This window comes from Haliotis rufescens, unplaced genomic scaffold, assembly GCF_023055435.1.
Source record: "Haliotis rufescens isolate VD_foot unplaced genomic scaffold, xgHalRufe1.0.p SCAF_101, whole genome shotgun sequence".
NCBI lineage: Eukaryota > Metazoa > Mollusca > Gastropoda > Lepetellida > Haliotidae > Haliotis > Haliotis rufescens.
Window position 1 is genome coordinate 525,498 of NW_025963782.1, and position 21,659 is coordinate 547,156.

Sequence of the window (21,659 nt, forward strand, 5' to 3'; positions counted from 1 at the left end):
TTGTCGATTTCGGATATCTTGGCTATATTATTGATGAGTTCTCCCCGCATTGTTCGCATTGCCTTGTCAAGACCTCGTAATTCCCTAATACTGAACTCTGAATATGGTGATACACTGACCGTGGAATTATCGTAATAGGTATCTAAGATTTCTCCGAGTCCGTTCGAGGCCACGTTAGAGGCTTCTTCCAAATCATCTGTATTACTGAGTTCAGTACGCACGGTTCGAAGAACCTTAGTAGTCTTCGCGGAAAGTCGTCGGTAGTCCACAAAACCTAATTTATCACGAACAGTGCCGATGCCGTGTTTAGCAGACAAGGCTAGGGGCTTACGAGTACGAGAATGCATAAGATCAATATCCGGAGAGTCACGCAGTCACAATATTCCTTTACTATCTATCTCAAACTTTGAATAGTCATGACCTATTGGGGTATCATCTTTTAATGCATCGTAATAATCATTGACGGATGATTGTAAAAGTTCATCGTTAAGACTACTAAACCTGGTTTCATCAGTACCCTCTTCGATTGGATTCGGATCATCATAGGTACTTAGATCATAGTCATTAATATCAAGATCAGTCATTTTTATATTAAACATAGGGTACATAATTTCAATATAAACAATGTCTTCGCAATACGGACGCAAGTTAAACCCACAACGTAGACTTCGAGATCCATTAGGGGTCAAAGCAATTCGTCAGTCTGTTACTATAACTAATAACCCTAGTACCATCGATCAGAATCAAACGCTTCTGGTTCGCTTTCCTAATCTCGGCGCACACGATGTGTTAGTTCCGGGAACTGTCCGACTAGCATTTACGATTAGTTTGACTTCTACCGACGTTAACAGGGAACCCGTTCAGAACATAGGTCGTGCTATCGTTAAGAAAATCGCGATTAAAATTAGCGGTAATGAGGTTTTGAGTATCGACAATAGCGATGTATACTATTGTTACATGGATCTCTGGAGAACGGATAAAGAGCGGGAAAACTTACAGTACCAAGGTATTTGTAATAAGAACACATTGAGACTGCGCGTGGGCGCTGAAAATGGTGTTGATACCAATGAAAAAGATAAGGCCGTTGCCGACGCATTAGGTAACAGATTCTATATTCCCCTAGACTTTGAATTACTAGATTCCCACATGCCCTTTTATCAAGCATCCCTAGGCGATAGGTTAGAATACGAACTCACTTTTAATGACTACGGTAGAGTAATCAGATCTGCTAATGAAGATGCTAGCTATTCCATTGACAATATATCGCTGGAGTACGATATGATAACGGATCCCGAATTAGCCAGACAAATTCGTAACCAGTATACGGGAAGTTTAGCCATTTTGTACGATCGCGTGCTGCGACACCGAAAGATCACGAGGGACAAAAAAGATACGATGTGGAATATCAATCTAAACGTTCCCACGAGGTCGTTGAAGGGTATTTTAATGTTGTTCGAGGACCCCTCCGATGCGTTTAAAAGAAATACCGAGAAGTTCTACAATCCCAAGATTACAAAAGTAGAATTGACTATCGAGGGCGTTCCTAATCAACTATATAGCCAAGGAATGCTAGCGTATCACCAGTGGGATGAGATTAAAAAACTTCCTTCTATAAAACGTTCTCCGGAAGTTAACGCGGTCGTGAAACATCTGTCTCTCGGGAGTGTATCGATGGGTGAATACCTCACCACGAAGTACGCGCTATGGCTCGACATGCGAACAACGGACGATGACCAATTACACGGCAGTGGGAGGAGAATAGAAAATGCTAGCGAGGGTGCCACCATACAGATAACGAAGCTTCAGGAAGCAGCTGGTAAATTAAACATATATTTGTACGTGATTATGGATGCGCAACCTAATATACAGAATGGGAGATTCGTGCAAGCAATCTATTGATAATCTTTTACCTAAAGATCCGCACTGCGCTATCATATGCGGGCAAACGGGCTGCGGAAAAACAGCCTTTATTCTAGATATTTTAGAAAGTCATTATCGGGACGTTTTCGATCATATCATTATTCTGTGCCCAACTATAAGCGTTAATAAAACCTACCTATCGAGAGATTGGTTAATGAATGACGACGGGGTACACAGAGTCGATCCGGGCGAACGATTACAAGACTGCCTCCGAGTATGTCATGAAAAATACAAAGGAGAATCGACCCTTTTCGTAATAGACGACTGCAGCGCTAGTAAAGAACTCACAAAAAAGAAAGATATGCTTTCGTATTTAGCATTCTCCGGTCGGCATACTCAACATAGCGTTTGGGTACTTACTCAAAAATACAACTCTGTCCTGAAAGATCTCAGAGAGCAGACCAAATGGGTAGCGCTGTTTCATTGCAAAGACCGAGATTCATTCGAGGAATGTTTACGCGAAAATGATGTTATTTATACCAAGGGCGAACGAGATAAAGTCAGAAAAGTGTTAGCGGCAACGAAGCACTGTAAACTCATATTAAAAACCGATCAACCAGCTGCTTATGCAATTGCTTAGCAAAATGTAGCAAAATTATAGCAAAAATGTAGCAAAATTGTAGCAAAATTGTAGCAAATTGTAGCAAAATTATAGCAAAATGTAGCAAAAATGTAGCAAAATGTAGCAAAATTGAAGATAAGTGGTTAATATTACATAAAATGTGGTTCGAAATCCTCATTCTTTCACAACAGTTCATTATTACGGGTTGTATTGGATATGTCATATTATATTATGTTAGACTTAAATATCTCCTTAGGTATTACATTATGGAATGCGACGAACTCATGGAACAAATGCTCAAAGAATCTGATGCTGATAAAGATGTTACAGATAAATCTTCAGATAAACATAGAGAAAGACTTACCGCTTTGGTAGCCGGTGGAAAATGTTCCCAATATTTTGGGGAAAATTATACCATCGAAAAAATTGATAACATGACCGACGAAGAGATTAAAAAACTGTACACGCGTTACGAGTCTAGACTGGGAGCTACCATGACTAAAACGATAGGGTCTTCTATATTACAACTATACACAGCCGTAGCTAGTACGTTTCTCCCCATCCCGGCAGAACATCGCCTGTATTTATGCGAATCTCTCGAGAAAGACCCATTCATCGAACACGCTATAAGCGCGGTGAGCTGTGAGTTTTATCATAGATTCGGAATGTACTTAGCTCCGTTCACCACAGCTTTAATAACGGCTAGGTATTGTCAATTTAAACATACGTGCCCACTTAATAATAATGGAGACACAATCACAACAGGTGACACCACAACAGATTGTGAACGAGGAACCACAACAGATTGCGGAACAACAAGTGAACACACAACAACTGAATGAGGAACCACCACATGTGAATACAAAAAAACAACCCAGAGTTACTAAGAACCCCAAAAAAATAGCCGCAGGAAGAAAGGGTGGGCTGGCGCGCAAAGCGAAATTAATAAATAATTCAAATCCGATTAAAACATGGACACTAGTAGGAGTATAGCGGTTGTATGGTTCTTTTATAAGACCGGAGAAGATAAAACATCACCCCCGCCGCAACAACAAGTTCAATTAGAGGTTAGTCCCCATATAATGCTATAAGAAGCATGACTACTCCAGCTACAGACGGTAAAATGTTGGTAAACGCGACGTATCATTCAGCGGTGGTCACCGGCTTGGCCATTGGCTATGCCCGTATGGCTAAAATGATTACTAAAGCCACACCTCCCAAGCTAGATTTTAATGGATATGACATACCAATGATGGTTTTGGATATTGGATTAGCTATGGCAACGAAGGATATGCTCATCAAACAAGGACTTATCCCTGAAGACATAATGAAGTAATTAATTAAACATTTGAATATTTAATATTATTAAACATGGCAACAATTGCGATGATGGTCGGTGGAGCTGTTGTTAATGCTCTAGCTTTTTCGGGGAGTAATTTTTTATTTTCTAGTATGAGGGAATCAAACGCTAAAGAAGTTGAAGAGGAGCGTAAACGACATAATGAAGCTTTAGAACAATACCAAGCAGCCCAGTTACAATATACACAGCAGAGAATGAAGAGATTAGACTTTATTCATGAACAACTGATTAAGGAAGGACATTCAATTCAAACGTTTAAGGATGTTGAATCTGCCATGCACGAATACTTCCTCGTTTATGGGAAAAAACTAGACCCAATACTGAGACCAACAATGAGTCAGTTTTATACACCGTCAGAGGCTAAAAAAAACCGCGAGGTCGCATTTATAATGTTTGGATTGACTGGTGTATTGATTTTCAGCTATACCATGCATAAGAGTGACAGCTGTGGCTATGCATAATCAATATCTCACAGTGTAGCTGTGATTTGCATTTAGACAAATGATATGATAGATGTATATACCATGAATAACTGCAAGTTTACACTCATGGGAAAGACTACCCTTTGTAACCGACGCTGTGTTGATTTTTTCTACTGCGGGATACACAACTATTACATCAGGCGCGGAAACATCAACTATACATGTTCTGTATGCGGGATAGGGGTCAAAGGTCGTTATTGTTTATGCAAGGAACACGGTGCTGATAGGGTCAGGAACCAGATTATTTATGCTAGGAAGAGAGATTACATCAATGAGAGGAATAGGTTGGGGAGAATACGTATTTAGATATATGAAAACAACCAATTAGACATTTGTCTCATTTTGCATATACCATTCAACCACAATGGTTTTTGTCAGAGAATTAAAAGCTATGGCAAAGCAAGTGGACTGCGTGGATATTCTCGTATGAGAAAAGCTGAATTGATTGATTTACTCGGTTTGGAATACAACAGACCCGAGACTGTTAGAGAACTCAAAGCTCGAGCGAGAAACAGTGGGCTGAGAGGTTATTCTCGAATGAGAAGAGCTGAATTGATCGCTTTACTAGATAATAATCAACCTAATGATGATATTCAACATAATAATGTTGATGATATTCAACAACAACAACAAGAATTAATATTTGTACCCACATCCGCCGGCGTTGGTAAATATCTAAGAGGTTGGAAGATGGATATTAATTCCAACATGGATGTTAACGATATTAAGCCCATCATATCGAGTAAAATTAACGAGGAATTAGATGATTTACATAGTATAAAATACCAGCTGACGATTAAAATGACATTGAGTAAAAGTAACACAGACGATAGCACCGAATATACCGAACCATATTTCCGTAGCAATCAAGAAGTTATAACCGAATCCGATACTATAAACTCATCATTAGATACATCAATTCAGAGGATACAGGAAACTTTAGAACGCTGGACTAATAGAGGTTCAGGTTGGGGTGTGGATAAAATCGATAGTTTATATTTAGATATAGCGAATTATATGCCCTTCAAAGGTGGATCTTATATAGATTTACCCCCGTATTATAAAAAGAAAAAAGCCATAATTAACGTAAAAAATAAATCCGATGACTGTTTAAGAATGATGATAAGATCTGCATTGTTCCCCGTAGATTCTAAAATTGCAAATAGACCTTCTAGCTATCCCCAAAACGATGGACTCAACTTCGATGGTATAGACGAACCTACACCAATATCACAAATTGATAAGGTGGAAAAGCAAAATAATTTAGCTATAAATGTTTTCGGACATTCTAAAGGAATTGTTGTACACAGGATAAGCTCCGCTCCGGAAAATATCCCCAGAATCAATTCATTTCTGATCGAAAAAGATGGTAAATATCATTATACGTGGATAAAGAGTTTAAACAGGCTGCTATACGATCAAACTAAATATAAGGGAAAGAAATATTTCTGTGAAAGATGCCTGCATGGGTACAGCAGACAAGATCTATTAGAAGCGCATAAAGAAGACTGTAGAGGTGTTGGACAGAATGCTATCAGGATCGATATGCCTAAAGAGGGAAAAAATATATTAAAATTTGAACATTATTGTAATCAAATGCCAGTACCGTACGTAATTTACGCCGACTTCGAAGCCCTTATCAAACCCATAGAAAATACTGAACGCAATAATCAAGATAGTAGTTTTACGTACAAAACTCAAGAACATATTCCTTGTGGGTTTGGATATGTAGTTGTAAGGTATGATGGGAAAACAAACCCGCCCGTGATTTACAGAGGTCCCGATGCAGCGGGAAAGTTCCTAGAATATCTACAAAATGAAGAGAGAATAATCAGGGAAAAATTATCGTGTACGATACCCATGCGTATGACGAGGGATGATTGGAGGGTCCATAAGAAGTCAACGAGTTGTCACGTTTGTAATAAACCCCTGGATGGGGATTCCGTAAGAGATCATTGTCACGTCACGGGTAACTATCGGGGAGCCGCGCATAACGAGTGTAACTTGAAACTAAAAATGAATGCTCAAACAATACCCATCCCCGTTGTGTTTCATAACCTTAGAGGATACGATTCACATCTCATTATGCAAGCTATCTCGAAGACCGACGGCGGTTTAACTTGCATTCCTAATAATATGGAAAAATACATATCGTTCTCGTTGACTAAACCTATACATTATAGGGACAAGGATGGGAAATCTAGAACAAAGCAAAGTAATGGGCTTAGATTCATAGACTCCGTACAGTTTCTGTTATCTTCCCTGGACAATTTAGCTAATGCGAACAATCCCGATGACTTCGCGATAACAAATCAATATACCGATAAGATAATTCGTCATTTGTTGCTGAGAAAAGGTGTATATCCTTACGAATATATGGATGATTGGTCTAGATTCGAAGAAACTGAATTACCACCCCTCGAATCATTCTATAGTAACTTAACAGAATCTAGAATAACAGATGCCGATTATGAACACGCTCTGACGGTCTGGGATAAATTAGGTTGTAAGAATTTAGGCGATTATCACGATCTGTACTTAAAAACCGATGTACTGTTACTCGCCGATATATTCGAGATATTTAGAAAGACGTGTTTCAAACAATATGGCTTGGACCCGGCATGGTACTATTCCAGTCCCGGACTATCGTGGGATGCATTGTTGAAGAAGACCGGCGTAGAACTAAAACTACTCACAGATTACGATATGCACTTGTTTATTGAGAAAGGATTAAGAGGTGGTATATCGATGGCAGCTAAAAGGTATTCTAAGGCTAATAATAAATTAGTGGAAGGATACGATCCGAGTAAACCCGACACTCACATATTATATCTCGACGCCAACAATTTGTACGGATGGGCTATGAGTCAACCTTTACCCACGGGTGGTTTTGAATGGGTCAATGATATCGATAATATTCATAATAATGATGCGAATAAAGGGTACATACTAGAAGTTGACTTGGAATATCCAAGTTCGTTACATAAAGATCATAACAGTTATCCGCTAGCTCCCGAAAGATTAATGGTTAATAAAGATTGGATGTCGGAATATCAACGCTCCTTGATGGGTAATAGTAGATTAGCTAACGTAGAAAAACTCGTACCAAATTTGATGGATAAAACAAAATATATAGTTCACTACAGAAATCTCCAGTTGTATCTATCGTTAGGTATGAAACTTAAGAAAATACACAGAGTTCTAAAGTTCGATCAAAGCCCTTGGATGGAGCCCTATATAAGGTTGAACACAGATTTAAGAAAGATAGCTACCAGCGATTTCGAAAAGAATCTATATAAGCTCATGAATAACTCGGTATTTGGTAAAACCATGGAGAATCTGAGGAAGCGTGTTGATGTTAAATTAGTCAGATCTAATGAGGAAGAAAGACTCAGGAAACTTATAGCCAGTCCGGCTTTTAACAGAAGCAAGATATTCGATAACGACTTAGCCGCGTTGCATATGCAGAAGAGTAATATAAAATTCAACAGACCGGTGTACGTCGGTATGAGTATTCTCGACTTGTCAAAACACTTAATGTATGACTTTTATTACAACGAACTTAAGAAGCAATACGGCGATAGATGCGAGGTGTTATATACCGACACAGATTCTTTGTTGATGGAAATACAAACCGAGGATGTGTATAAAGATATGGCAGAAAAAATAGATATGTACGACACGAGCGATTACCCAAAAGATAATCCACTGCACAGCGTAGTAAATAAAAAGGTGTTAGGTAAGATGAAGGATGAATGTGCTGGGACCCCAATAGCGGAGTATGTCGGATTAAGACCTAAGATGTATTCTATAAAGAAGTCCGATAATGGTGAGATAAGAAAAGCTAAGGGCGTTAAGAAGTATGTTGTAAAAAAGCATATCAAACACGAACAGTATAAAGAATCATTATTTAACGGTAGAATGTTCAAACACGAGATGAACTCTTTAAGAAGTTACGATCATAGGATATATGGATTAAGAATGAACAAGACATCATTATCCCCCTTAGATACAAAGAGATGGATTGATAAGGATGGTGTAACTACCTACGCTTATGGTTATGGTGGTAATACCGTACCGTCGGGAACTATGAACAACTCTTCTCGTACAAATGCCCTACCCGGTCCATCTTGAAGATAATAAAGAATAGGCTCTCCTTCTTTCGAAACCAATCTACTAATGTTATATGTCTTAAGGGACCATATGGGATCGGTTGCGCGACGTAGGCCTCCTTCGAGTTCACCGGCCTGGTATAAATATCTTACCCTTACTCTATCCGGAAGTTTTCGTTCTTTGCCTCTCCTCGGTGCTGAAGATTCGGAAGTCACGGATTTCATTTTAATAGCATCGGATGGTTTCTTCCCTATTAATCTCGTTACTTCATTATTCAGCGCTGATACAACGGCTGATAATCGTGTCACCCACTCGGTTGATCTCAATCGCTCGGATTTCATTTCGATCCCATACTGATAGCCAAACAAACGTTCCGCTAATGTCCTGTTAAATCTTTCGACGATAGCTTGACTGCGGTGGGCCTCTCTTTCACCACAGACGATTTCGACATCGTTCTTTGTTAACAGTTTAGTTACCGATCCCATAAACTCGCGACCGGGATCTACTTGAAATAGCTTAGGCCATTTTAGCGGTCCGCGTTTATATATGCGACTCAGTGCATTAGCTACCTCTGTTGATTCTTTCGATGTTAATGGCTCAGCCTCTTTGTATCGACTAGCCACATCCACTACCGTTAAAGCGTATTTATACGTTTTGCGTTTTACCTTATCGTGGGGAAGAAACAAGAGGTCAGCCTGATGAACTTCATTCGTCGTAAAAATATCAAACTTCTTCCTCGGTATATAACGCGGTGCCGGTAAATATATCTGCCACATCGCTTGTTTCTTTAACCAATCCTTTGCCACATCTTTAGATACCTTAGCCGTGGTGGCTAATTTTTTTATTGCTCCTACACCTTTTCAATATCCTCGTGGGCTATAGTAAATTTTATCCATTATTAATTAATATTGATGTTTCGTTTAATACAACTCATGACTATCGTTAAATCGCATAATCATTTTGATATAAAAAATCCCCCCTGTAGTAGCAGTATAGGTAATAAATCTGGCTCCAGTGGAAGTGGTCCAGAACCCCCATTACCTATAAAAATTTATATCATTGGCTCCAGGTGGAGTCAATTTAGCTGAATCTTATGACTATCGTTAAATCGCATCATCATTTTGGCATAAAAAAATCCCCCCTGTAGTAGCGGTATAGGTATATGAATCCTGCTCCAGTGGAGATGCGGCAGAACCCCTATTACCTATACTACTGTACCTGATCCAGTTTAATTAGCTTCCTGTTTAATTGGCTTCCTCGTCGTGTGTTATATGTCCGTCCACTTGTGACAATATTATCCTTCTGTTGTTATTAGTTAACCTACTCATGTTCATGTCTGTCAGGTAGGGAAATTGTTGTTTATGTTGATCCTTCACCCACCATATATAATTGTGTACCATGTTCATTATGCAGTGACCGCCTCCGTGGTCTAGTGGTAGAGCGTCCGCCCGGAGAGCGGTATACTGTGTCTGAGTGGGGTATTCATGTTAAACTGCGGCATGGTATCTCAGTGAGCTAGCACTATAAATCGGACTAGTACAAGCAGCCACACACACACATACACGTGCATGCACGTCGCTATATAAGTGCAATAATCTTGGACGCGATGTTAAACCCAATTTCACCTCACCTCACCTCATTATGCAGTCTTGCATGACAACGGTGTAAAGATATATACCAAAAAGTCGCTGTTACAGTGTAATATAGAAATTGTTATCCATACATTGTGTCTACTTTGTAGTTAGATATTGTTTCTTTCAAAGCAATGGATAAAGTCATAAAAATATAATATCCAACTGTCTTTATCTTATTATCAATTTCTTACCCTTTTGTGAATGTTCAATGCTCATGTTTTCATCCTCTAGATTTGCAACTGCCTGTTGAGAGCAAAATTAATCAGTAGCAGTACCACACTCAACAGTTTTAGCTTATGTCACCATGAGTTTGATGATTAAAATTTCCCAAATACTTCAGAAAACAGAAACATTATTAATTAATTAAGTTATTTTGTTTTAAAATACTTATTATTGTTTTCAGGTACACACAGATCATAACAATTACCTGTTCGAGTTGATTTGTGTAGTATTGTAGATCTGTTAATTCTCTCTCCTTTTCCACAAGTATGACTTCAAGTTCTACAAAATAATCATCAAATCACACGTGCAAAGTGCAAACATAGATCAAAATTGGGGGGGAAAGGAAAATATGTGTTGAGCCCCACTACTAACCACACATATACCTAAATTACATAACAGTGGCTTAGTAATGGTCATGGGAAGTTTCAGTTTCCAGTATGGTCAAAACGCAAAGGTCAAAATAAAGGTCAGCGTTTGCGAGATCGCGACAAACTGAGCCGTGTGTTGACCCATTCCACGAACGACACATTTCATTTTAGACACAATCATAAGTCAATAATGTCCATAAAGAGGCTTTCCAATTTAGCTGCCGTGGTGGCCATTTTGACATTTGGATTCGGACATGTTGAAAAAATTAGGGTGTCACCATGAATGGGAATAGACATGTGAAGTTTCTGAGGAGATAATGTTTACAGTGTGAGCAAATGCGTTTTGAGAGAATTCAGGCCCATGGTCGAAGTGCAAAGGTCAATAAAGGTCATCGGGAGATCTCGAAAAACGGGACATGGGTCTGGAATCCGACTACTAACTACACATATGCACATTTTCATTATATTTTGAATTTTTAAATACCTGAGAAATGTAAATACATATTTTTTCCATGGCAGACATATTTAAAATGGGGTCCAAACCTCTTCAACAAACTGGGATGTCATCTTTGGTGGGAACAAGTATGTGAAGTATCTGTTTCATTAGGCCAGTTATTTCTGAGGAGGAGATGTTTACGACTGGCTATGTACTTACTTGGCCTTCAGTGAGATGAGCTAAAACGCATTACCTTCCATTCCATTCCATTACGCTTTACTGATATGGCAAGATTCATGTACTGAATTTTACAATTTAGTGATACCAAATCTATAGAATATAAAATGGAAATTTCACAACCTTTTTATACTTTTATTGGGATTGTTAAGTAACTAGTTGTAATTGTTCAACCTTACCAACGTTTGCAGCTTCAACCCTTTGCTTTTCATCCCTGAGGCCTGCAAATATCTGTTGTGACGAAGATTTGTTTTCATGGTATTAGCATCATAATACTAGAACGCTAGTAATAATTTACGTTTTTACTATTTCAATCGAACAAACACAAACAAAACATTAATATATGTACACATACTTACCTCTTCTTGCTGTGTTATTTCAAGTTCAAGATCTGCTATCAACTTCTCTAAAGCCTTCAGATCGACTGTTTGTTCTATAAACATAAGTACCTTAAGCCATAAGTTTGTCAGTCAGATCTATAAAATAATTACAGTTCTAATTTAAACGAGTGCATGCAATTCATCAACAATGTGATGTGATGGTAAATATATACATACACCAAACTCATCCACATCCTTTCCGTCAACTATGAACTAGCAATAGTTTTTTCCAATCATCACGCCTTTGTGTACTTGATCCAGTTTAATTGGCTTCCTGTTTAATTGGCTTCCTTGTCGTGTGTTATATGTCCGTCCACTTGTGACAATATTATCCTTCCGTTGTTATTAGTTAACCTACTCATGTTCATGTCTGTCAGGTAGGGAAATTGTTGTTTATGTTGATCCTTCACCCCATTATATAAAATTTTGTACCATGTTCATTATGCAGTCTTGCATGACATCGGTGTAAAGATATATACCGAAACGTCGCTGTTACAGTGTAATATAGAAATTGTTATCCATACATTGTGTCTACTTTGTAGTTAGATATTGTTTCTTTCAAAGCAATGGATAAAGTCATTAAAACATCATATCCAACTGTCATTATCTTATTATCAATTTCTTACCCTTTTGTGAATGTTCAATGCTCATGTTTTCATCCTCTAGATTTGCAACTGCCTGTTGAGAGCAAAATTAATCAGTAGCAGTACCACACTCAACAGTTTTAGCTTATGTCACCATGAGTTTGATGATTAAAATTTCCCAAATACTTCAGAAAACAGAAACATTATTAATTAATTAAGTTATTTTGTTTTAAAATACTTATTATTGTTTTCAGGTACACACAGATCATAACAATTACCTGTTCGAGTTGTTTTATGTTGAGTTGTAGATCTGTTAATTCACTCTCCTTTGCCACAAGTATGACTTTATGTGCTACAAAATAATCATGGAATCGAATCAAAACAATAGTTTGCAAACAGTGTCATAACAACTGTCTTGCCTTCTCGGACTACCTTAAATCATGAGTTTTATATTATCTAAATTAAAACTAAAACGATCCCGTTGGAGAAATAAGTGCAAAGTATTTTATATTGTTTCACGCGATGTAGCCACATTATCCATGTTCTATTGTCATGATGATGCCCCTACTTGGAATTCAGTAATGTACAATTGAAAATCAGCACATGCTACTTATTGAAAGTAGGTCACACTGACCTACCACTGATATCATGAGACTGTCATTACTTATCATATATTCAAACTATTCAAATAGCATAACCTTTACAATCACGAGACTAAAATAATGCAAGTAGAAAAAGCAGTTTAGTGAAAATTGCAAACATACTTAACAATGACCTTCTCTGTGATCTTACCCGTAGGTCACTCATGACATTTTCCCGATCTGGGCCGTCACGGATGACATGTACCATTGTTTCATTGACCTACTTTAACAGTTTCTCGAGTTTAAATGAACGAATTAGATTGATATTTTCCACAGCCTTTTTGCTAGGTATTGTATATAATAATATCATGCGTATGTATCATAAACAGATCGCAAACTTTTTTACCCTTGTTTTCTGCTTCAACCATTTTCATTTCATCTGTAAGATCTGCGTGTTTCTGTTGTGAAACACAATGATACATAATGTAGAAAAGTTACAATTGTGTTCATTTTGTGATTCATGTATAGAAACAGTATAACAATGGCATTTGATTGGCTAACCAAGCAATTTCTTTTCGACGAATTGTTTGAGACCACGCCCACCAGCTGAAACAGTTTCCTCTGTTGCCTAATAATAGAATTACTGATTTTGTTTTGTTAACTGCAGGTACTGTGTGTGTTAAAAGTTAAATATTTAGTCTGTGTCGTTATCAGTGTTGATCTCAATAAACACTAAAAGCATATTGAAGTGAATTCTCATATTAAAACTATATATATATATATGTTTTCAGACACTACAGATATGTTGAATAAAGTAATTGCACTAAAGTACTCACTGAAATGACAAAAAAAACTGTTTTTTTTAATCTCAGATTTTAAATAGATGCAGTTAATATACAAATAATATAAATATTCAATTAGTACTAATTGGGCCTTTGCACAAATACAGCGTATCAAAGGTTTTTATGTCTTTTTACACGTAAAAGTGTGTAGAAATATGAACAAAACAGACTATTGTGAAACTGAGCATAACCAGGTGTAATAGATCAAGGTGAATGTCCATGACCTATGACACCTTGACGACAGGTGGAAACAGGCGCTTGAAACCAACGTGCATGTGATTTGTCAGTGGTTAGTGATTTGTGAGTGGCATCGTGGGATAGTGAATCATCGTCAAAATATCAGAACGTAAAAGTAACCTATTCCCTTCTCAAACAACAACTTACATGTCATTATTATCATGTACATAAACATAGCTGTTTTATTGTTGTTTTGATAACTTTTTTTCCAGGCTAATTTGCATAATGCCTATAGCCTGTTTCTGCCATGCCAATTTGGACTTAGTTTTATTTTCAATATTGAAAGTGCCTACAAATTTCCTCCTGTAAAGTACATTTTGTATTGAGCACTGAGATAAAACTAGCAAATCCAGACTAGTACTTTTCCAGTTGTTTTGTTATTTCGTATTTACATCTACGTGATGCTTTGTGTCGATTATTAAATCCAGCAAAACAGGGTTTTTTTCATTTCCATGAGTACTTTAGTCTCTTGTTCGTTGTTTACCACTGTTAAATATGAAGAACCGAATAAAAACATGAAATACGTCAATGACAAGAGGAACAATTCTATCTGTGAAACATCATATGTGTCTTTCTACCCATACGAAGCTTCAATCATCGTGACCTATCATCCCTGGTGAGAGTGATATAAGTGAAATTATGTTTAAAGCGGCGTTAATGCAATTTACTTGTACTCATTCACGGAACGTATGTGTCGATCTATGCAGCATAGAGTTCATGAGGTTTACCTGTTCTTGAAGTTGTTTGAAGAGCCTAAGCTCTTCTAACTCATTCACTAGTGCCATAAGCATGTCCTTCAGATCTACAATAAATAAGTGTATTAATAAAAACTTTTACTCTATTCGTGTACATGCGATTGTGCTTGTAGGCTCATAAATCACTATAACCTAATTTGATACGAACGTTAGATACACGTTACACAACTGGAAGTGAAAAACGTCAGTACAGTCCAATAGTAATTTTCACATATGATAAGTGTGAAATTTCGGAAAAAAATAGTACCTCGGCACTGTAGGGACACCTGGATAGGCAGCCATCAATGCTACTTTAATGACCCAAACCAAGTAGCATAAATTCTAAACTCAAATAGTTTTAAGAAAATATGTCGACATCAAAATGAGAAGCGTACATGTCGATGTTCAGGTCGCGATATATATCTATTGAGAGAATTTAAGAGCATGGTCAAACGAATTCAAAATCTACATTATTGCGGGCCGGCGGGTAGCCTAGTGGTTAAAGTGTTCGCTCGTCACGCCGAATACCCGGGTACAATGTGTGGAGCCAATTTCTGGTGTCCCCGCCGTGATATTGCTGGTATTTTGCTAACAGCGGCGTAAAACCATACTCACTTTCTCTCACTCAAATTATTGCAATACAAACCCTGGACCATACATGTTGAGCAGTATAACTAACGTCAAATGTACCATATTTTATTACATTTTCAACAGAAATTGCCATGAATGGGTGGCCATATTGGAAATCGGATTCGAACCTCTTTATGTATTATCATTTGTAGGAATAAACATGTCAAGTTTTAGCTTCTTTAGTCTGGCGGTTTCTGAGCATTGTCACACTTGCAAAGTGCAAACATAGATCAAAAGATATCGAAAAACGGCTATGCTAATTTGTTGTGTTCTGTATGGAGACAATTCTCAGAAAGTTTGAAATCATTTCATGCAGTGGATTCAGAGGAGATAGTGTTTGAAGACAGGTGCCCCCAAAACCCTGTGAAAACCTTGAATCCAATATGGCTGCCAAACCACGTGACCAATGACCAAAGTCAAAGAACAAAAATTATCAAGCAACTAGGCAGTATATACATGCAAGGTTTGAAAGTAAACGGACAAACGGTTGTGGAGAAACAGGGCAAAATATATCGTCAAAAAATACTTGTTTTTCAGTTATCTGCCCTTGGTCTTTGGGCCTACGGCCTTGGCTTTTTGGCGGGCACTAGTACCCAACGGTCTACAAACACACACAGAATGTGAACAAAATCGAGCTGGTGATTATTTTGCTAGGGCAGGTGCAAAAATCGGCGGAATAAATAATAATAATAATAATAATAATAGTAATAATAATTCGAACGATTACAATAGGGCTCTACAGCCTTTCGGCTAGGAGCCCTAATAAGCAAACGGTTCAAAAAGATTGAAACCTCTTAAACTAGTCTATTACAGCCAGTGTTTGATAATGCAGATACAATTCTCTCCGAAATGCTGTTTTGTGGTTCACATATCACATTGAGAAATGATCATAAAGTATCGTTTCAGTTCAGTTTTGGGAGCAACCGAATACCTCTTTGCCCATTACCGATTGACCTACCCGTGGCCTGAGCTTCACACGTTAACTTTTCATCCCTGAGATGGGCTGCGGCCTGTTTTGGAACAAGGAAAACAATACAACTTAACTTCTTGATGGTGAAATAATCATTTTTATAGCCTTACATTTATCTTATTCTTATAATTATATAATTATATCTTTTCATCTTTTCATAACAATACAGTTATTTCATTCTTTACATATGTACGCCTTTGTATGGGAGTAGGAGGAGAGCATCTTCCCGAGGCAAGAGAATTAACTGACTATAGAAGTCTACTTTCCACCCCTGCCGAACTCGGTTGGAAATAGACTCGATCATAGGATCTCCGAGGAGATATCGCTGCAAGGAAATTTCATCACAAAGCTTTGCAGACCACTGTGGTGTCATCCGTTACCACCACGTCACAATCAAATGACATCACTAACCTCTATGCCACTGAAGCAGGTCAGCTGTACTCTATACATTCAAGACACTGCGTTAACTGTGTTAAGTATATGTACACATTTTACACTTTCTAGAAACATGATTTCAATATACTAACCGGTCCATAATTGACAATCATTGTATTCATTGTCTCCACGTCATTCTTCAGATCTAAAAACAAACAATAACCAGTACTGATAGAGATTGAGGACACAATTTGAGTCAAATAAGTTTGATGACCTTGGAAAGGATAATGGTTATCCCTAAAAGATACGTCTATGACCCATTGGACTGCATGCATTATGTATCAGGCTTTGTCGAGGGGTGTGTCAAAATCGCAAAAAAAGACATTCATCAATAGTAAGAACATTTTTTCTCACCTTCATATGCAGTTTCAAAAGACTCCTTTGTTTTCTGGAGTTCTGCATACATCTGTTTGGAACAAAAACGTTTCAGATCAGCTGTAAGATAATTTGTATTGACTAATTTATTGCTGTGGTTGTCACATTGGCAGAAACGCATTTAATGCATAAATATTGAAACTACGGCACCTGAATTGCATTCTGTTGTGCGTCATGAGGCATAACATATCAAAGCAATATATATAAAGCAATGCTCAGAATATGTCACATTCATTCATGTATGTATAACGCACATTACATTTAGACGCTGTAAAAAAATACCCTTTCTTGCAGTTTCTTGTCCTTTCTAAGATCTGTTATTTCTTTCTCCAGTGCCATTACTTTTTCATCCAGTTCTACAACATAACATCAAGGCATACATGATCTCTGCATGAGTATGTAAAGTTTGAAAAAGCAAATATCAACGTTTAACTTAGCTCCATGTGCACGGATGATCTGATATCGTTCAATAATGTTCAAATAGCCAATTCCCTTCCTCTGATTTTACACACCTAAAATAGAATAAAGGAGGCAAGTGAGACCATTCGTCTGTGAAATATTTAGCGATCTAGGCATAACGATTCAGAGTTTCAAAAAACTGTCCACAAGTCTGTATGACAAGGGGGATCACAATCAATATTCCAGCAGATGCAGTCTCATTTGTGGTCGACATGTGGAGGGCATTTTAAAATTTGTCGCAATAGTGACAAAACTTGTCCGATGAAATTCCTTATTTTAATTTCTACTATATGTTCCCGTGTGCTTTTTTTCAGTCGAACACTTGACTTGCCTTTGCATGTGTTTGTAACGGTTGCCACCCTGGTAGGTGGGGGTGCATATCGGACAGGATCAGCATTGATTTTATTACATAATATTTATTTCTTGATAAACCCTATACTTTTACCTTTAATGCGTTGGAGGTTGGAGCCATCATGAAACTGCAAACTGTCTTTAGCAGATGTCTTAAAAAAAAGACACGTTAATTATTATATAAAATCAGATATGTTGCCACTTATTATCATTTGAAACCTGTATTGAATGTTATTCGTGATATCGTAATCATTTAATTGTGATAGAAATGCGATGGCTATATGAGTCAATGTGACAGTTTGGGTTAACGTCGCTTTGAACTGTATACTTCAGTTATATCATGCTGTGGGAGCTATATGAATATCCTATGAATAGTATCTATGCACATGGATATAAAATCTGTATGAATAAAAATTGCATATATTTACTTACCCCACGCGGTTGTTTTTCATACTGTCCATTAGAAGCTGCAACATAAGCTGCAACACTGGTATTGCATATATACTAACTGAAGCAATTCAGTATATGGAGTCCTGATATAATCTTATCAATAAGATGACTACGTCGTATCCACTGTCTTCCATTTGTATTTGCTTTCGGATCATATTGGGAATTATTACGAATAGAATTGTCCAACGATGTATCAACAATGCAAATGCCACAGCACACAGTGCGCAGAATATAATTCAATATGATTGCACCGAAAACCAAAATTTAAAACTAATCATGATAAGAACAAACCATAGCTAAACGTATTGATAGTTTAATCTTTGCAACAAGTCATCTTTACTGCACTGTGAATTTCAGACCGTAAAACTTTACTTGAACGTGTTATATAGGCATAACGCTAAACTCCATGAGTGATGCAATGTCCCCTGAGAAATACGGATTTCTGAAGAATCAGTGTATTCTGTTGTCATTACACATTGATGCATTTATCCCAGGTTATATATCAGGTTAGAATTGATTCAGTAACCCATGCTTGTTATAGATGAAAAACAAATGTCAAAACATAATAATTAGTTATGATGTTTCATTGATGAATACGTCAAAGTATATATTTTATATCCAAGGAACAAACCCATAAGAAAGTAATCAACTTGACGTTCACGCACGCACGTACGCACACACACACACACGAATATATATATGGGGGCAGAAATGACCTTCAATTTCAATATCAGTGTTGCAAGTATTTGATTGCAGTGTTGATTGCCCGAACAAAGCTGGTCGTTCTGTTTCCACTGTAACAGGTACATACGAACATTACATATTACTTATGACATCAAGGTTATTTCTCATTAAGTTATAAATGAAAACAATATTAATTTTAGCATTCATTTTATATCCAAGGAACAAACCCATAAGAAAGAAATCAACCTGACATTACAGCACCTAGGTGATCTCGACATGAGACAAGTGTGATATCGTTGAAATGGATAGATATATAAATTCCTGTTGTTTATTATGAGTTCATCTGTCAGGGTGAATATACTTCGAAGCCTCTTATGTAAACAACACAGGTGCTTACATTACTAGAAAACGCAGAAGCCGCCCCATACCCACTTATTCCTGAATGCCCCATCTCTTTCCATCTGGAAACATGTGTCATGATACATTTTGACAGTTGAGTGAGTGAGTGAGTGAGTTAATATTTAAAGTCACATCGGCAATGTTTCAGCCATATCGTGACTATCAAGGGTTATTTTTTATAAATACAATCAAACTTATATAAAAACGTGCCAACGAAGGACAGTAAAAAGTACTAGACTTATCACAGAAAAAGATTTTAAAACTAGTACGGGATCATAAAAAAGGATAACACTATTACATAACTTTGACAGTTGACCTCACCAAAATGTACCTATGTTCATCTTTGATCCATTACTATCTGGTTTGGGAAAAGATATGCCCGATGGAAACTAACGTTCAAACAGCATTTTTTTTATATCTATCGTGAAGTTCTCTGTATCTGTGGCACTGAGATAGATAAGAGACTTACCTCGTGTTGATTGTCGTTCTGATGGTCGTTCTGTTTCCGTTGTAACAGGAACATACGAACATTGTATATTACTTATGAAATCACGGTTATTTTTCATTAAGATATAAATGAAAACAAATTCAATTTTAGCATTCATTTTATATCCAAGAGAATAACCCATAAGAAAGTTAACAACTTGACATTATAGCACCCATACACCTTGTAAAATATCGGTTGTGTTCTCTTCATTGTTTACATACAGCTAGGACAGTTTGCGCGTTCGATAGTATGTTGTCACTTGTTTTGCAAACTTTAGAAGGTGGAGTTAAATTCAGCAACACTTAATTAAATTCCGATGTTCTGGCTTACGTGTATACTATTAGCGTTAAAGTTCGTGGTTTCCAACATGTCATTTATAGTCGTTTGCAAGGTAGAAATCTATGTTATGCTGCAGGTAATTTTAATTTCGGATGTATGCTGTTGAAGACACTCGGCTATGAAGTTTTCCATTTCTTCTTTGTCGACTTCAAGCATGGTGGTTCGTGTGGTACCTTGTTGGTTGGATTTGTCCGAGTCCAACGTAGTTTTGTCTTTCGGGTAGAGAAAAGCTATTACGTAAGCCGCTGAGGGGTCCGACTCCCCTCTATTTGCGTTATTTGTTCTGGTGTGAGTCATTTAGTGTCAGATTGTGTTGGATTGTGGTGACTTACGGGTGAAAAACATGGGAGCTATCTCTTACACGCGTGGTCTCATGTCAGCAGCCATCAAACCCCAACGGCCCTCTCTCCGGTAAGACGCTCTACCACTAGACCACGGAGCCAGTGAAGTACACAGACAAGCAGGACTGCCTTATGAATAACCATTCCAGTGACCTCTACTTTCAAAGAAGGTTGCATAAAACCTTACCGGTACCACTTCAATGCCTCACCCAAAGGATGATAATATAAAAATACTTAATTTCATCCTGCTACACTTCTTACGTTATCGTGAACATAATACGTTTTTGAGTGTAAAGCCCTGGGGGCGAAACTGACCTTCAATTATATCAGTTGTAAGTATTTCAAGATCATTCAAAAGGGTATCAAGCATATACAGTTTGATTAAACATGTTAGTTGTCATTTGTTGAAAACCAGCATAGTTCACAACGTATCTAAAGATCGACAGCAAGGGAAAGCATTGAGACTGACAAAATACTCACGTTGTGTAAATTGCCTGAACCATTTTGGTTTTTCTGTCTCCCCTGAAACAGGAACATACAAACAATGCATATTGTTTATGAAATCCCTCTTTCGGCTCTAAATTGAAGACAAACTTAAACAAATCTCAAACTGTATGAAACTGCTTGTACAATTTATATATTTGTAGAAGTCGTGTGTTGACGTTTTCTCATTGCATAGTTTATTTTTGTAGAAACAATATTTTGAAATTATTTCATTATATTCTTCGGCGTTATACTCTCCAAAAACAGAAACGCATCTGTGACTTCTACAAGGCTTCAAGTGCGAGTATTTAAAACATTACAAAGTGAAACGGAGTTCACCAAATATCAAAGGAGAATTTTTGCTTGTGGACGGTTTGGTCATTATTTCCAGCACGGAGCCCGATCCAGGAAATAACATCATACAATGGAAGAAGTATAAAATATAGATTCAAACGTCTGGAGATATTTGCAATTCTTAAGAAAAGCATTCTTTTATTTGTTGTAAATAATATGTATACAACTCCTGAACTAGAAACAGATTAAACAGGGATATGAAAATGAGCA

The 21,659-nt window shown here is 37.4% G+C and overlaps 2 protein-coding genes across 2 annotated transcripts in view; both read right to left on the reverse strand.

Annotated features, from left to right (window-relative positions):
* The window catches only part of LOC124121016 (myosin-10-like), a 48,354-nt gene extending 31,049 nt beyond the window's left edge, over window positions 1-17,305 (reverse strand). Inside the window, exons 1-11 of the mRNA XM_048391891.1 lie at window positions 17,082-17,305; window positions 16,820-16,872; window positions 16,281-16,332; window positions 14,687-14,760; window positions 13,286-13,337; window positions 12,577-12,650; window positions 12,341-12,392; window positions 11,694-11,767; window positions 11,514-11,565; window positions 10,499-10,572; window positions 10,263-10,314 (exon numbers count right to left, since the gene is read on the reverse strand). Of these exons, the coding sequence (XP_048247848.1) occupies window positions 10,263-10,314; window positions 10,499-10,572; window positions 11,514-11,565; window positions 11,694-11,767; window positions 12,341-12,392; window positions 12,577-12,650; window positions 13,286-13,337; window positions 14,687-14,760; window positions 16,281-16,332; window positions 16,820-16,872; window positions 17,082-17,223 (751 nt within the window). The 5' untranslated portion in view covers window positions 17,224-17,305. The remainder of the gene's footprint in view (window positions 1-10,262; window positions 10,315-10,498; window positions 10,573-11,513; window positions 11,566-11,693; window positions 11,768-12,340; window positions 12,393-12,576; window positions 12,651-13,285; window positions 13,338-14,686; window positions 14,761-16,280; window positions 16,333-16,819; window positions 16,873-17,081) is intronic.
* Window positions 17,306-17,319: 14 nt separating this feature from the next.
* LOC124121002 (triadin-like) overlaps window positions 17,320-21,659 on the reverse strand; it is a 77,190-nt gene continuing 72,850 nt past the window's right edge. The window contains exons 17-21 of the mRNA XM_048391892.1: window positions 21,093-21,134; window positions 19,915-19,944; window positions 18,345-18,379; window positions 18,007-18,064; window positions 17,320-17,458 (exon numbers count right to left, since the gene is read on the reverse strand). Coding sequence (XP_048247849.1) covers window positions 17,364-17,458; window positions 18,007-18,064; window positions 18,345-18,379; window positions 19,915-19,944; window positions 21,093-21,134 — 260 coding nt within the window. The 3' untranslated portion in view covers window positions 17,320-17,363. The remainder of the gene's footprint in view (window positions 17,459-18,006; window positions 18,065-18,344; window positions 18,380-19,914; window positions 19,945-21,092; window positions 21,135-21,659) is intronic.